Raw genomic sequence first — 16,419 nt, 5'->3', positions numbered from 1 at the left:
TGCAGTAACCTCCCAAAATACGCACACACGCACACACACACACACACACACAAACACACACACACACACACACACACACACACACACACACACACAGCAAGAAGAAGGCCTTATAACTGATACACCAAGAGGCTGCAGGGTTTAGTACTAGTAGACATAAAATGCTTTTATTATTATGGTTATAGAGGCAAAAAAAGTCTGAGCTGACATTCTATGGCATTGATTTATAACTGTTTTTGATGTTTTGTTTTTTTCAGATGCACATTATCAGAGGCAACAAGCAAAGGTTACATGTCATGCAAACTAGATAAATAACTCTTTATGTGGACCTTTGCTATAAAGTTAATCATCCACTGGCAATAATGTAGTGCTCTTAGTTAAAAAGGAAAGAGGAAAAATATACATACAGTATGTAAACAGTCAAAGAAATTGCACTTTCTTGGCTTGTTATTAAAAGCCACACTACTGAGAGAGAGCAGAAATTTAACACTGGAAAACTAATTCACTGTCACTGATTGTCTGACCAATAAAAAAAAAAGTTTGTAATTATGTAATTCTACAAAGAACTCAAACAATCATAGTCAATTTTAAGAACAAATGACTGATATATTGGTCAGATTTATAATCTGTTTAAAACATGTTAGTAAAATGAAAGATTTGATTATTAAGTTGTATGTATTATCCCAATAGTATTGTAATGTATAATACTCATTTTACACGCTACTGCTGATAAGAGGAAAACAGGTCTCTCTCTACGTACATTCACATGAAACTAAACGCCTATGGTTACTTCCACTAAGTGGATTAACCCAATGCTCCTAAAATGAGAACAATCTACTATGCAACTGTACAGAAAAATTACCTCCAATCCTCAAATATTCACAACTAAAAAAACAACCTAACAAAGGAAGTCCATATATAGTCCTTATTAGAGGAGATATTGCTTTTAAAGACTGCATGAGTTCGCTTAGGTACGTACACAAGACAACATGGCACTTCTACAGAGCATTTGGGGCAAATCAATTTTAGATTTCTCTCCCCCTCCCCCCCAGGACATTCTGATTGTCAATGCTCTGAAGCAAAAACATTCTCAAAGGCAGTCTGAAGTAAACAAAACACCTTTAACCCCTCTCTTTCCCTTCCCCAGGAAGCAATACTGAAAATAGTCAATAATAAACATTCCTATCATGAATATATTTTGCCCATCTTGTTTGCAGACATTGCCCAAGCTGTCTTTTTTCCAAAAATAACTTCTTTCTTAAACCTCATTAGAAATTCTCTTGCAGCGATGCCAAAATTCCTATCACCAAGCCCACCCCCCCTCCCCTGCCTATTCACTGGTACATAGCAGGCACTGTCTTGGTAAAGTGAAGAAAAACCCAACCACTGTCTCAACAGCTTTCAACTGGTTCACTTCTCCTTGTGTCATTTCCCAAAGGTGCAATGTGACTTTGAAGCTTAACGAGTAAATTAGGGTTCAATTTTGACCTACTTAGGGCCCAGGATACATTTTTGTTCCCCCGGGCGGCTCCTGAGCTCCTCGTCTCTTGGAAACTTCAGAGCCGAAATGCTGAGTACCATACTGTATATGTCCACTTTCAGTCTCCCAACAATGTCTGTCTTTCCTAGTTTGCTTAAGGTGCCGAAGTAAGAGCAATCAAGGTGTATGTGTGTGTGTTTATAGTGTGTCCACTCAGCATACATACATACAGTCTTTAGTGTGCTTGATCATCCAGCACTAGTGCAAATTCATATCAGCTGGTCTGTTTCTTTCTTTCTTTCATCCGGGACAGTCTATATCAGTTCCTCTCATCCCTCGCCGCTTGGACAAAATGTGTTGCCATGGTTTCATCCTTGGTGTGATGCCCTTCAGAGCGCTAGGTTCACAACACTCATCTGTCAGTATGTGAGATGGCTTTCTTGCATTTTTCAGCCTCTATAATTTTCCATCTCTCTTCTCCTTTTTTCTCGCTTTTTCTCCGTAGCACTACTACTGTTAATAGCAGTGTTGTGACATCAGTTCCTGTCCATCTGTCCAGTGGTGGGCCTGGTCCCTTTCTCAGAGTGGTCCCACCTACGTAAAGGCAAGATACTATCAACAAGACAATGCATATACCTCTCAGAGTCCCTCCTGTTTCTATATGTGATGCTCTATTTACCTCTCTCTCTTAGCTTATGACTGCTGCAGGGTCAAAAGTAAATCATTCAGCCGTTTCCTCCTCTGTTCTCTGCTGCAGACCTCTTCTTCCCCTCGTTTTTCTTCCCCTCCCTCTTCCTCGTCTCTGTTCTTGGTTTTGGTAGGCTGTGGTGAACAAGTATGCACAACTAATTGCAAAAGCAGATTTTCTTTTTTTTTTTTATACATATGAAAATTTGCATTCTTAAAAGATTTTTTTTTTGTAAGTGGGTAGTGCTTCACTCACACAGAGGCTGGCAGTGAGCGAGCTAGAGGTATCCTGACTCTGATGGTGGGGGTCACTGCTCATAACCGTCACCTCCACCCCCACTTGCTGATCTGAGGGTCAGAGGTCAAACAGTATTCTGTATGTAAGTGAAGGCGTGGCAGGAGAGAATGACATTTATTTTACAGATATATCTGTAATTGTGCTTATTTCCCCTTGATTCCTGTCTGCAATTAGTCAGAGAGTATTTGATGGAAACGGTGTAGTTTTACTGCTAATGGGGAAAGTTGATGTCTGCTGGGTTCTTGGACACCAGCGGTGGATGACAGAAATGGGGGAACATTTCTGCAGGCTCAAATTCTGTGGTTGGAAAACCACTTTGTGCTGCTGAGTATGATATGGAGAGACGAGCCAAATATGAGGACGACAGGCTGTAAGCAGAGCATACACACGCACACATAAAGCACACATAAAGTACACATAAAGTAAAAGACAACACAGGACACCAGAAGAAATCTATACAGATGTTGAAATGAAAATGTATAGAGTTCAACCACATACACGTATGCATACACAAACACCTACAGAAACAAAAACTAACACACACACTTGCTTCATGGACCTGACTTGATGTGGCTGTCGTCCCCACTGACTCCATCACAGGACAGACGTTGTGAGTCGCTGTCCTCTCCCTCTGCGTCTCTCTCCCTCTCCTTCTCTATCCTCAGTCGGATCTGTCTGTCTCTCACGAGCTCCCAGTTCCTCACGAGGAACACGTGGTGTTTCACCACAAAGCTCCTGGCGCAGCAAACAGGGAGAAACATTAGCTCCCTGACATAGATCAGTAATAACGCATCAAGTAGTTTATCTAGACATGTGAATCGCTGATTTCTTTCCATACCTCTCGCTGCTGGTTAAAGGCTCCATGACGAGGTGAGGAAACAAGCTGGTAATGTCACTTGAGCTCTCCTCCTGTGAAAAAAAAAAAAAAAAAAGGAGGGACGCATGTAAGTTTTTACACTTATTAAAGCTGCATTCTTCACAGGAATGAAACAACCTGAAGCCACATGAACTCACAGCTGTTTGTTGAGAGAATACAGTCTTCTCCTTCAGCCGGCCTGAGTGACACAGAAAGAAACAGATTAAGACTCTGTATGACAGCATTAATCTGATCCATCAACTAAACCTGAAGATAGCACATCCAACACTTCCAACTCACAGTAACGCCGCTTCCTCTTCAGGGGGACAGCAGGCTGCCTTTGAAGCTGTGACAACACAAAATGAGAATTACATGTAGATTCATGACACTCCACAAATCTCCTTGTAACAATCTCCAATGATGCTTCAGCTTGACCGTCTAACTCTCTGATTCTGTGTTATGGGGCTCCACTGTACCTGATTGTTCTGCCACAGACACATAACATCATAAGGTAACTGGAAATTAATCCGCTTCAGCCTAAGGTACTTTCCTGGAGGAAACAAAGGCAGTTTAGGTGAGCTATCACAGCTACGACAAGCAGTGTTTGCATTTTCTTAAATACTCACCGACATGTATGGGAGCAGGTAAAAGGCTATATCCATTCTCCCCCGGTGTGTATTCCATACTCTCTCTGCACAACTGCTGGGCTTGGGAGGGCGGGCTAAGAAAGAGACACATTAAATACATAAACAAAATAACTAATTTGTTTTTGTTCCAATAGTTTGTTTAGGAATTCAGCCAACTCACTCTGTAGTTTTGTAATCATCAGAGTAAAGACCCGCTCTCAGAAACTTCTTCCTGGGAGGCCCGTCTGCTCTCTCGTCTCTTTGGATGGTTACTGGTTGAGATGGAGCCTGCACGACATCTGATTGGCTAAAACATTCGGAGGGGGTGTCACACTCGGGTTTATCCTCAGCGACACTAAAAGGAAAGCATGAAGAGAGAGAGATAGAATGATAGAGAGGAAAAAGAGAAAGAGAGAAAAGGCACTGGTTTAGCACACAGTGCTGAAAACAGTGGGTTAATATAGCAGTAGTGAGTGGTTGTATTGAATTTTCAAGTCAACCAGCTCCTGTACTATAATACAGTTGTGAATGTTTACCTCTGATGACACAGAGAGTCACCATGTTTTCTCTTCCGTCCTCTCTTTCTCCTGGCCTGCAGCTCCAACTCTGTCACCTGCTGCACCATGTCGCCCCGTCTATCTCTCTCTAGCCCTCTTTCTTCTTTTCTCCCTCCCACTTCTCTCCCATCTCTGTTGTGTCCTGGCAAGAAGTCAGGTGATGACATGGAGGGAGCTGCAGATGAGTGCGTGGGGGAGGATACAGTGGAGGGCAGTGGGTACTTTCTGGGCCGTCCTGGCCTTCTTTTGTTTTTCCCTGCCATAACGTCTGGCGTTGGCACACTTTTCTGCTGCCCCCGGCTTCTTGAGTCACCTTGTAAACCTGCAGTCATTGAAATGGAAAGAGGGAGGGAGGGGGTGAGGCAGAGGGAGGCAGGAGGGATGTAAGTGTCGGAGAGGAAATGAGACAGATGTGGTTCAGTGATTGAGCCAGCAGGAGGTGTGAGGTGAGGCCAGTCTAGGCTGAGTCATGCGGATGGGACACAGATTATGTGAGTCACAACATTTCCTCTGACCAGTTCACTTCTTGGAAATGCATTAAGAAGTGATTTATGTACACACATTCACAAAAAAAAAAAAAAAACAAGAATGAACACTGTGCAGAATGCATGCTTTCTAATATGAACATGCACACGTATGCACTCTTGCAGACAAATTGGTTTTGAACATTCAGTTAATGTGGAATACAATCGCAAAAAGCTTAGCAGACAAAGAAAGAGAAAATAAATGTGTGTGTGCCCATGCTAGTGTGCTCCACTTCAAACCACATGGGTGTTTAGTTAGATGATGAACTGATGTCAAATGTATTCCACTTCTTTCAAAAACAACATTTTCCCCTCACAAGCTGCCCCTATTCTGACCTCTTTGCTATTCCTTCATCAATCACTCCTGAGGTCATCTATCTTTTTGTTACATTTTCCACAGTCCCTGACAAGAGTGACCACTCTTTCCTTATTGGATTTTTCCAAGTCAAATAGGCCCTGCTGGCCAGCAGTAAGAAGTAGGCTTTAAATAGCCAATCTGGTGGTTAACTAATGACTGTCTTTAATGGGTAGTCCCAGGCTGCAACAGTGTGCGGTTTGCTGCAGGCAGGGATGATTTCAAAGATTTTCTGGAAGATTCCCATCAAGATGCTGCCTTCCTGCTCCAACACTTTTTAAAAATTCCAACAGAGTGGTTGCTGAGTGGTTGCATCTGCTGTGTGTGTGTGTGTGTGTGTGTGTGTGTGTGTGTGTGTGTGTGTGTGTGTGTGTGCGTGTGTGTGTGTGTGTGTGTGTGTGTGTGTGTGTGTGTGTTTGGGGGGTCTAAAATTGGCTATAAAAAGAACGGAGTTTAATTTCCTCTCATACACCCTCCAGGCTTTGATGTGTGGCTCAACAACACCTGAGAAAAAGCAATGCTGTCACTATTGGGCAAACTATTGCTGCCACAATCTCATCTCCACATTGTGCAAATATATAATATATCTGTCATACTGTGCAAGTATGTGTAATGATTTGGGTGCTGTTGGTGTATTTCAATGATAAGCACAGTTGATGTTAGATTTTCTGTATAAAATATAAAATAAACTGTATTTATTCATTTATTTTTCTGCCTATGAAATGAAAAAACAGAATACTACTGTGCATTCACACAACTCAAGAAGCAATGTTAACAATGGAGACATTTTTTATCATTTTATCAGCACAGACAATTTCCAGCCAGACAAATACTAGCATAGCAGTATGTAAGTATTTGCACCAACTTTAGCACTAATGCTAACATGACCTCATACTGAGCCATCAGACAGAAAAGCAGGCATGCCAGCGCTCTACTTATTCACACATTCAAACCATTCATGCATCCTCACCTGCTTCTCTCCTCTCTGTCCACGCTGGCTCATCTCTCCTCCATGACCTGTCTCCACTTCCTGTATTCCTACCGGCCAATCCAGCCCTCAGACCCCTTTCTCCTGTTGCCATGGTAGCAGATGTGAACAGGTTGGTGTGTGTTGGGGACGGGGATGTCCTGTACAGGGGTGACTCGTCCTCACCGTCTTCGTCCTCTCCCTCTGATGCAATCAGTCTGCCTGTATGTTGCTCCCCAGTGAAGCCTCTCCAGATGGGAGTTGAATTTCCAAATCCTGTCCCTCCAAGGCCCCCGAATTTTGTCCAGCTCTTGCCCATGCCGCCCCAACTTCCTCCAAATGAAGACAGGTGAGAGGAACCCAGCCCCAGTGAGGTGAGAGATGTGTGTTTGTACCTCTCTGATGAAGATGATGATGATGACGTGGCAGCAGCAGCTGAGGAGAAGGAATCATTTCCGTTCTCACATAACCAAGGCGATTCTTTAGACAGCATACTCCTCATTCCTCTTGCCCCTTTCCTTCCTTTTTCTCCTTGCCCCAAAATGAACCCCGACCTTGACTTTGAACTGGCCAACCTCTCTCTCTCCATTCCATCTTCCTCCTCATCCTCGTGTAACTCCTCTTCTTCATCCATGTCTCGCTCGCAGTGCCTGTGACGGTGTTTATGTTTGTGTTTGTGTTCGCTCCTCCCACAGCCACAGGAGAGGCTGGATGTGAATCCTGAGCTAAGGTGTGGGCCTCCTCCACTGCCTCCTCCTAGATCTCCCTCAACCTCTGCTCCTAAAGCTCCCTCCCTCAGCAACCTGCTCCTCCGCCTGTGGAATCTGGCGGGGTTGAGAAGGAAGTGGGCATGATGGGGCTGATGTGGGGCGTACTGGTGTGGAGAGGGAAGCGGGTAGGAGCTGGGGAGGTGGTGGTAAAGTGTCGTGGCTGGGGAATAGCTGCTGTAAAATCCCATGTTTTCGATGGTCTCCTGAAACTTTGATGGGCAACCACATTGCCTACGGTCTGGCTTCCTGTTGCAATGCACAGGCTGACAGGAGTAGAAGGGCTGGGGGGAGAAGGAGGGATTAGCAGAGTAAGATGAAGGGTGGGGCGAGTAGAAGCCATTTAGATTGATCCTGAAGATGTTGGAGCGGAGAGAATGGGGGGAGGAGTGATGACGCCTTCCTCCAGCAGCATTCCCACTCCCATCAAAGCCCTGTCCCAGTCCTGTCCTCGCCCAACTTCGGCGTCCTATATGGACCTCGCTGAACTGACCGACCAGATCTTCTAGTTCAGCCAGAAACTCTGGATCCTGCATGTGCAACTGCTTCTTCTTATGTTTATTTTTCTGTCTCTTCAGTGCATTTTGCCCAAGGCAAGAGTAATAGTCCGAATGAGTGCACTTGTTGTGTCCTGGGCAGGGACATGGACACAAGCAAGTACAGGAGGAGGAATGGTCGTAATCCCTTCGCCTGTGCCTGTGTCTGTCTCTGTGCCGCTCCACAGTAGATGAGTTGGAGATGGGGTTTGTGTGTCTGGGCATGAGAGAGAGGGGTGAAGAGACAGGAGAGGGACGATCCACAAGAGAGGAGGGGTGCCTTTGACCCCCCAGAATAACTCCTGACCCCTGACCCAACCTGAGCATGCCTCGAACTCCCCTCATCTCCGCTCGCTCAGAAACACTGTTGTTATCCGTTCCAATCCCACTATCACTAGGCAGCGTCTCCTCACTGTGGGACTCACTCCTGGGTGAGGGGGTGGCCTCTTTCAGGTGGCCGGGAGAGCCAGGAGCGTGATGCAGTGGAGGGGTAGGACAGGATAGCTTACATGAAGACTGGTGAAAGGGGAAGTGATGCCTTCCCTGACATGGACAACTCTTCTTCACAAAAGGAGAGAGGGATGAGGAGGAGGGAGGACGTGGGGAGGTGCAGGAGGATGATGGGGAGGGGAGGGAGAAGGGGTGAGAAAAAAGTAGGGAGGATGTTGGTTCTGTCAGGCTGCCTTCACTATAAGGGCTCTGTGCCCCACTGGAGTGGGTAAGGGACGGCGAGGGAAATGGGTGAGAGGGAGGAGGCTGGGGTTGGTTAGACGAGAAGAGAGATGTTTCAGAGGGATTGGTGAACAGGGACGACTGAGTGGCATTCTTAGAGTTGGGATTTAGGTTAGCTGTTTGGGCTTTAGGCTTGCGTCCTCGCCTCTTGCCCATGTAGATGGTCCCTCTCTTGCTCACATTGATCTGAGGGCCCAGCTTACTCCCAAAAGAGGAGGACAGGGCTGAGAGTGTGTGTACTGTTGTAGCCTCTATCGATTTACACATTCTCAGAGAGGTCTCTCCATCTGCTGCCTGGCCTCCCCTTCCCTCCTTCCCTACATACCCAGACAGCATTACCTTGTGAAGTCTCCTCTTTTTTCTTTTCTTCATCTCATTAATTAGCCTCCTGATCTTTAGCTGCCTGTTCCCCTTTTCAGGAGGAGGAAAATCTGTACGATTCAGTGCATGTCCACTCTGGTCCTCGGGGAGGGATCGTTTGGGAGGACGGCCACGCTTCTTGGGGCTGGATTTAGACTGAGTGGCACACTGCAGTTTTGGACTTGGCTCCAGCACAGGGGCTTTCTGAACTCCGTCACACCCCAGAAGAGGCACCTCAGTTGGGATAGCATTTGGTGAAAGTTTAGGGGGAGGTTCATCTAAGCTAGAGCTGTGGGATTTGGGGCGGCCCCTTTTTCTGGCAGGGGTTATGGGGCATCTGGAAACAGGGTGGCTATGGTCTAATGTGGGGTGACTCTGCTTTGGAGATGTAGGTGTGGTTGCAGAAGAGAGAGTGTAGGAGCTAGAGGGAGATGGGTGTGACTCATCAGCCTGCTGAATAGTGGCCTTGGCAGGAAGGGACGTCTTGGGGTTCTGGGAGAAACTTAGTAGAGGATTATGTTGGAAATCTGAAGGGGCTTCCTGATTTTCCGCCCTCTGAGCCCGGTGCACCAGCTTGGTCCAGCTGGGCCGTCTGGCTTTACGTTTCTTGAGCGGACGGCTGTCCTGTTCTTGGGGGGAAGAAGGGGGAGAAACAGGGGCACGGGCAGAGGGAGTGGGCAAAGAGGGAGGAGCGGAAGAAGAGGGGTGGCTTGGAGGCACAGTTGAATGTCTTGAGACATCTTGTTCTTTTGATTTACTGGTGTCACCTGTTGCTGTTGCTGGCTCAGCTTCTTTAACTGGCTTGGAACTGTCATCCATCTTGTCTATCTCATCTGGTCGGCCTGAATTCACTACTTGACAGGTTTTATTTAGTTTACCACTATCAACTGGGTCACCACTTTTATTATCCTCTGTTCTTTGTCTGTCTGGGCTAACCTTATCCCTCTTTTTCTCAGCCTTTCCTCTTTCAATCTTTAACTCATCCCTCCATGTATCATCACTCACTTGTCTTTCATCCTTTTCTTTACTATGCTTTGATTTCCCATCCTTCCCTTTCTCCTTTTTCTTCTTCTTGCCTTCCTCCTTTCTGCTCTCACTCTTTGCTCTTTCAGCCTCCAATCTATCACGCTTAGATTTTTTATCTTTCCGTTTCTCTTTCTTTGCTTTCCTCTCTTTGTCTCTCTTTTTCTCTAGTGAGGGCGGTAGAATGGGACCCTGATCTTGGGATTGGGCTGAGGAGAGCTCCACAGTGGGGGAGGATTGTGGTTTAGGGGTGACTGAAAAAGAGGAAGGAGAGTCTGGCCTACTCTTATTAGACAGGCTGAGTTCTTTATGGGAGCTGGTGGAGGCTAGAGGTCTTGTCAAGGAGTCCATGGAGGAAACCGAGGAGGAACTGCTGTGTTTTCCAATCTTGCTTTTCGATGAGGTGGAAGTGCCAAGGATGTCGGAGGAGCCTTTCCCATTAAACAGTCCTTTTTGTTTTGTTGTCTTAACCAAGCCATTATGTTTCTTGGAGGTCTTCCCTTTATTCCTGGTTTCCGATGGAGATGGGACTTGGATGCATTTGGTGGGAGGAGTAGTTGAAGCTGTCTGATCTGTCGTTGGCGAACAGGGTTTGTTTCCTGCAGAGACAGGCTGGCCATTGACAGTAGGAAGCTTCTCTTTCTTCACTCTCTCACATGAGCCATTTGAATTCACCTCTGTCTTATCGGCCAGTTTGATAGGAACCTGGGGAGTGCAAATACGGAATCTCTGTCATAGACAATAATGGCTGTGACATCCACTAGTTTGCTGTTGACAATAGCAAACGACAATGAGGAAGAGACAACAACTGAAATGCTTTTGTTTTTGCCCGCCCATTACAAAAGAGAGTGAGGACAAAATGACTCAATCAGGCAGAGAAAAGAGGGCATACTGAAGAGAAGGAGAGAGTGAGGTGATGGAAACAGGAATGGGGTTGACACAGAAAGGAGAAATACAAAGGCAGAGAAACAGAAAGGAAGGGAGTGGGACAGGGACACAGGGGGAGTGAAAGATAAATGAGAGCAGGTAGAGAAAAGAGGGGATGTAAAAATAGAAGAGAGGGACAGATATAGCGAGCCACGCAGAGACACAAAGAGAGAGAGAATGCTGTGCTATTGGTAGCTATAAATTGCCACTAATACAGATGAGAAAGCTTGACATTTTGTACTTGTCCTGTAATTTTGGTAGCTGCAGCTTGAGTGGCGTTTGTGCAGCTAAAGCAATAAGCTTCCCCTTGGGTGATTGTCGTAGGGACTGATGGACCAATGTCTGTAATAGCTCCAAGTGGTTGCCGTGCTGTTGTCCTATTTATAGGGCTGTTTATTTAAATGGGCTGCTTAGGTTTCAGTATTGAGACAATGGCTCAGAGCTATAACACATGTGTGCACCTTCAGTGACTAGCACTTTTTTTCATTTAAGCTAATTTAAAATAATAGCAGGTTTAATATTGGCAGCTGACATGATGTTTATCTGTGTGTGTGTGTGTGTGTGTGTGTGTGTGTGTGTGTGTGTGTGTGTGTGTGTGTGTGTGTGTGTGTGTGTGTGTGTGTGTGTGCGTGTGTACCCTAATCCTTAACTTACCTGTTTGGCAGACTTGGTCCCTTGGCTGGTTATGATAGGGACTGAGGCTGTGGTGGAAGCTGTGGTAAATGTTGATGATGACGACAGTGGCTGCGATGACGAAGATGATAATGCCGATGATGATGATAATGATGCAAGTGGTGGTGAAGCGACAGATGCAGTTTGTTTGGATGTGGTCTGGCAAGAATCCAAGCCTGAGTGTTGATCTCTGGTTGCCTCTTCTGGAGTAGAGCTGGTTTTGTTCTGCTGTCCTCTTTCTCCATCCCCCCTCAGCATTCCCCCCCTGGCTTGTCTCTGATAGGTCCTGATGGTGGGCTTGCAGACATAGCTCTCCAAGATCTTTGGCGGTTTCTTGGTGCGTTTGGCCTGGAGTCCAATCCGGAGTCGTACATTACCCTCAGGGCAGCCGGTCTCTCTGCCAGAGATCTGAAGTTGTTGCTGCCCGGCGCTTCCACAGCGCCCCTCGATGAGCAACTCCAGTACTGCCCCCTTGTCTCCTTCTCTCTTTTTCCCTGCTCCTCTTTTCTCCTCATCCTTTTCCCCTACATCTCCATTCTCCCCCTCGCCCCTCCTCTTTTTCTCTGCCACTTCAGAGTCTTCAGATGCAGATGTGGGGTCCAGAGTGGAGTTTGTGGTCGGAGGGGTTCCCCCTTTCACTCTCTGGTCCATCAGAGAAGTCAGGGGGGAGAAGCAGGATGCTGTGGGGTTTCCAGTATAACACTTTTAAATTACCCTGGTTAGAGCAAAGAGCAGAATGCAGGTGTAGGTCAGGAGATTTCCAAAAGAATATCCTGTAATAGTCCAAGTACAGTTGGGCTTCTTTATCCAGCGATGAAAGGTCTCTCTGTTGTCCTTTAGGCTTGAACTGAGATGGAGTAAGTTTGAGGCAGAGACAGACAGAAAGATAGAGAGGCCAGTGATTAGTCATTTCAGTGAGCTCAGATGCTGAGTAGCAGCAGTGCAGGAATTGAGGGGAAAGTCCCCTTCCTGCAGGCAGCTGTAGAGAGGTGCTAAAGTCTATGTCCACAGAGATGATCTCATCATACAGAAAACCCAGGGGGCCAATCAGCGCAACCGATTCCCAGAATGTCGGCACTAACTGGAAGAAAAACCTACTCACATTCTTCAAAAAAAAGGCCTCAGCTGGTTTTCTCTAACAATCTGTAAATAACGGCAGCTCTGAAAGACAGCAAACGCTCCCTAAACCTCAACACTTTTACTTATGTTCTAATCCTCGCGTTGCCTCCACTCCACAAATCAATATATCAATCAATCAGCTGCTAACAAATTCAAACACTTGATCCAGTCTTCTCCCCTCCTCTCCCCACTGTCTTTGCGCCTTCTGTTCTCAGCTACTCCCACAAGCACTTCTCCTCCCACCCTTCCCTCTGCTGTACTTTCTTTTCTCTCCGAAACTCCCCTTTTTCATGTTTGGCAGAAAGCTTTTGCATGCATTCTCTATTAGTCCCACTCTCTCTTTCTCTCTCTCTCTCTCTCTCTCTCTCTCTCTCTCTCTCTCTCTGTAGACCACACAGTAAAATGGTCAACTCATACACTGTATCCATGTTAATCAGAACCACATTTCCTCCTCCACTTCGTTCTTTTCCTCTTCTCTAACTTAAATCCCTCCATTCACGGCCCGACCATTCCCCTCCTCCCCTTTCAGTAGTGGTAACACAAATCCGTAGGAAAGGGTAAAACTTATTTTTGGAAAGGAGTGCAAATTCCTCCTCCTCCTCCCATTGCTTCCTCTAAGTCAAGTAAGCTTTTCATTGACCCCATTGTAAATTGACTTTTAATGTGACATTACAGCAAGTAACACACCCTAAAATAACATTCTCCTCACCAGAAAAAACTTTCACTCTCGCTCGTACCGCGTTCAGCCCAGTTTTTAACATATCGAAAGGAAGCAGCATCTTCTGTCATGCTTCCTTCATTATACTCTCTCTCTCATTAAGGGAGATGCTCATCCATTTTCTAATAAAACACACCCTGCCGAGCATTCTTGCAGCCCTCTCCTGAATACCTCTTATGAAATAGCTCATCTGCCTCTTAACGCACTGAACTGCCCCCTTAAACTCACAAGAGCATCTCAGATAATGTTTTTATTTAAGAGCTCGGGGGGCTATCTCTCCTGCCTCTTGGTCCCTCCACACCCAAACCCTTGCCTTGAATCATACCGAGCTCAGATCAACATCTGTTCCAGTAACTGCTGTTATGTAACAGTTTTGGAAAGCATTTCCGAGGCCAATCCTCCTTACAATCAAATAAAATGAGCATAGAGATGGCCAGTGGTCCACTTAAATAACTGCAGCTGCTTTTATCATGACCTCCACTCCAGAGGCTTGACCAGCATGAAGAAGAGGATACAGACACAAGGAGAAGCTAGAGTCATATGGGTTACAATCTTGTTGTGCAAAAGAGACTATAAGAAGAGAATAAAAGTGTCAGGTTTTCAAACTTTAAAGGGCAAGCCCATTCAACACCAGTCAGAGTGCATACTAATAGCTTTTTATACTCTCAGAGCTATACCTCTTAAACATAACTCAAAATTATTTCAACATTAGACCAGAAGCTATTTCCAGTGACAGGATGATGGGTGGACTTGACACTGCAGTCAGTGTGGGTTCCTCAGCAGCGCTGAGGCGACAATTAAATCATGATAATGGCCCACCATATTTCCAGCCATCATCACCATCCCATGACGGTGTTATTATCAATAACTACAACACCATTATCCTCTGCCTGACAACAGCACCGAGCACAGGAGCTGCTGGAAATTAGGGTTGCTGTGATGGCATCGTACTGAACCATGAAGCCTCACTCCACTTTATATATGCAGGGAAGTTTCTCACGTGAGGCTCCCTCTCTCTCACACACACACTTTCTCCTAGTTATTACAAGTGTGTTGTCGTACATTGTGTACCAAGGTAGCAGCTGCGTAGGTTGACTGATGTTGCTACTGTAGATACAGTATGGGCAGTGGGGGTGTTATTACCGCACTGGAGCAACCTGGTTTACTGTGGACGTCAACAGGGGCTTCCTTCTCCATAATGACTTTGCGCACCTCTGAAAACCACGAACCGCCTGATGCTGTCGCACTTACAAATCATACACACATGCACGTGTTGTTGTTGTCGTCACTCCTATCTCCATAATGAAATATCTTACACATTTAAGCGTCTTAAAACATACGCAAATAAAAACTCAACATGGGAGTGGGGTTACGTAGCGTCAAAATGTACTTGCTAGTGGTGTTTGTGATGTGGCTTTAGTCCTCGAGCCACCTTTTTTTCTCTCCTATCTGTCCTCTGCCAGCCCTTCTGCTGGTGTCAGCAACATGGAAATAAGAAATATCGCATGCACGAAGAACACAGAGAGAAAAATACTCGGCAACAAGGGATAAAATTAGCGCAACGCGGATGCACAAGATTCTCAGTAACCTGACAGTGCTGTGGGCTCGCTGATGATGACAGGCCTGCACACATTAATACAGACTGCCATGAAAATCTGTAATAAGGCTACGTAGGCTACTTACCCGAGAGCGCGTCCCGGAGCCAACTGCGTTTAAGCAGGAGGTTAAGGTGCTGCTGTCCTGCTCTCCCCTTCGCACCAACAGCAATCGGGAGCTTTTTGGTGCATTAGATGTTGCTGTGATTACATAGCTAAGACCAGCGGAGGTTAAAACATCACCTAAAACCGAGTTTCAGTCTCATCGGAGCGCGGAGCCTACTGTGCAACAACATTGGCGCGGGTGTTTTCATAATCATACAGTCGACAGATCTTCGTCGGCGCGTCTCCGCAGCTAGGTGGCGGACTGGTTACACTGGATCTTATTTTGCCCACTTCTCTCGGAGAAAGTTACATCGCTCCCAGCCAGTAATAATGTCTCAGATTGTGCTCATACAAGCTGTTAACGTGTTACGGGCTGCAGCAGCATGTGTGCGGGGTTACAGGCTGTGACAGTGCAGATGGGTTGGTGGATGTGCGGGAATGCAATTGCGTGGCCATTTTCATGGCCAGGCGAGGAGATAAAACGGCGAACACAGCAGAGGATATCATTGCGGTTCATAATAGGCGATTGGGGAGGGCTATTGAGACGCTTAATAAAATGGCGACGACTTGTCTAAGTAGCCTGCTGGTAGGATTTTGGGGAGCAGCTCAAAAGTTGTGCCGCTGTAATGTAGGCTAATATGGGATTCAGTTTACTCTAGCGGGAGAGGAAAGAAGGGCAGGCTGCGTTGAGCACTTATTAAAAAGTTAATGTGAGAGCTGTTTATCATGCATCAGTTAAATATTGATCCAAAACTACAAGCAATGTTTTCCCAGTTCATGCAGTGGGAATAACAAAATCTATATAGCATACAACAAAACCTTTTTTTTTAATATATAGGCTATGTTAAATAATGTTTTAGTACAAACTCACATTAGTAATAAAAACGATTATAAAAATAATAAATTACATTATTATTGTTTATTATTTGTTGTTACAGTGTTATTTAGCAGCCTAATAGCAGTAGTAAGTAACACCATCATTAGTCTATTGTCTAAAAAACTCAAATATGAGCTTTTGAACTGGCCCTCTGTTCCTCCTGCTCAATGTACATTGTGTACTCTAACCTCCAAATACCTATTGCTGGTAAATTCACATGACAGAATACCCATGAATTTCACCTGTAGGCTACCCAGTAAAAGTCTACCACTTTCCAGGGGTTTGCTGTATGTACAATAGTTTTTGGTAATTAAACCATATACAGTAATGACAATTTCACCTACAAATAAAGTTTTTAAAACTAGATTTAGGGTCTCTTTACAAGACAGAGCCTCGGGATGAGGTAATGATGCATGACTTGTCATAAGGGTGCTGCAGTGGTGCATATTCCAAAATTTGGAGAACAAATTCACAATTAATTAAATTACTACAAATGATACATATTGAACCTGGGGCCAGGGTGACAGTGGCTGTTGCCCACTTGGTATCCCGTCTTTGCCTAGACACATGGCCCCATCAACTCTTTAGGGGGCCCCAGGAACTTTTTTTGGGCCCCTATGGCTCACCCCAAACCCTCA

At 45.6% G+C, this 16,419-nt stretch overlaps 1 protein-coding gene across 7 annotated transcripts; it reads right to left on the bottom strand.

Moving 5' to 3' along the window:
* Nucleotides 1-140: 140 nt before the first annotated feature.
* On the bottom strand, nucleotides 141-15,485 carry LOC114557800 (histone-lysine N-methyltransferase ASH1L). Of its 7 annotated transcripts, none has more exons than XM_028581461.1 (14): nucleotides 14,888-15,476; nucleotides 11,350-12,214; nucleotides 6,354-10,473; nucleotides 4,484-4,826; nucleotides 4,129-4,302; nucleotides 3,948-4,042; nucleotides 3,798-3,871; nucleotides 3,622-3,667; nucleotides 3,480-3,520; nucleotides 3,304-3,374; nucleotides 3,025-3,200; nucleotides 2,424-2,515; nucleotides 2,160-2,302; nucleotides 141-2,092 (listed from the first exon to the last, which is right to left on the bottom strand). In XM_028581461.1, the coding sequence occupies exons 2-13, from the start codon at nucleotides 12,016-12,018 to the stop codon at nucleotides 2,174-2,176; spliced, it is 6,030 nt and encodes a 2,009-aa protein (XP_028437262.1). In that variant the 5' UTR covers nucleotides 12,019-12,214; nucleotides 14,888-15,476; the 3' UTR covers nucleotides 141-2,092; nucleotides 2,160-2,173. The 7 variants fall into 7 exon arrangements, with proteins under 7 accessions (XP_028437262.1, XP_028437261.1, XP_028437265.1 ...); XM_028581460.1 differs by having other exon boundaries at nucleotides 141-2,074; nucleotides 14,888-15,475; XM_028581464.1 differs by lacking the exon at nucleotides 2,424-2,515 and having other exon boundaries at nucleotides 14,888-15,479.
* Between the last annotated feature and the right edge of the window lie 934 nt (nucleotides 15,486-16,419).

This window comes from Perca flavescens, chromosome 6 (genome assembly GCF_004354835.1).
Source record: "Perca flavescens isolate YP-PL-M2 chromosome 6, PFLA_1.0, whole genome shotgun sequence".
Lineage (NCBI taxonomy): Eukaryota > Metazoa > Chordata > Actinopteri > Perciformes > Percidae > Perca > Perca flavescens.
The sequence above is the reverse complement of the archived record's forward strand: the minus strand, read 5'-3'. Positions and strand labels throughout refer to the sequence as shown.

Bases quoted from the DNA above. Each gene is read 5' to 3' on its own strand.
- LOC114557800 (XM_028581461.1), bottom strand. From the start codon at position 12,018: ATGGACCAGAGAGTGAAAGGGGGAACCCCTCCGACCACAAACTCCACT. The intron at 3,201-3,303 runs GTATGGAAAGAA...TTGCTGCGCCAG, and splicing joins CCTTTAACCAGCAGCGAGAG to GAGCTTTGTGGTGAAACACC. The intron at 2,516-3,024 runs GTCCATGAAGCA...TCTGACCCTCAG, and splicing joins CGACAGCCACATCAAGTCAG to ATCAGCAAGTGGGGGTGGAG.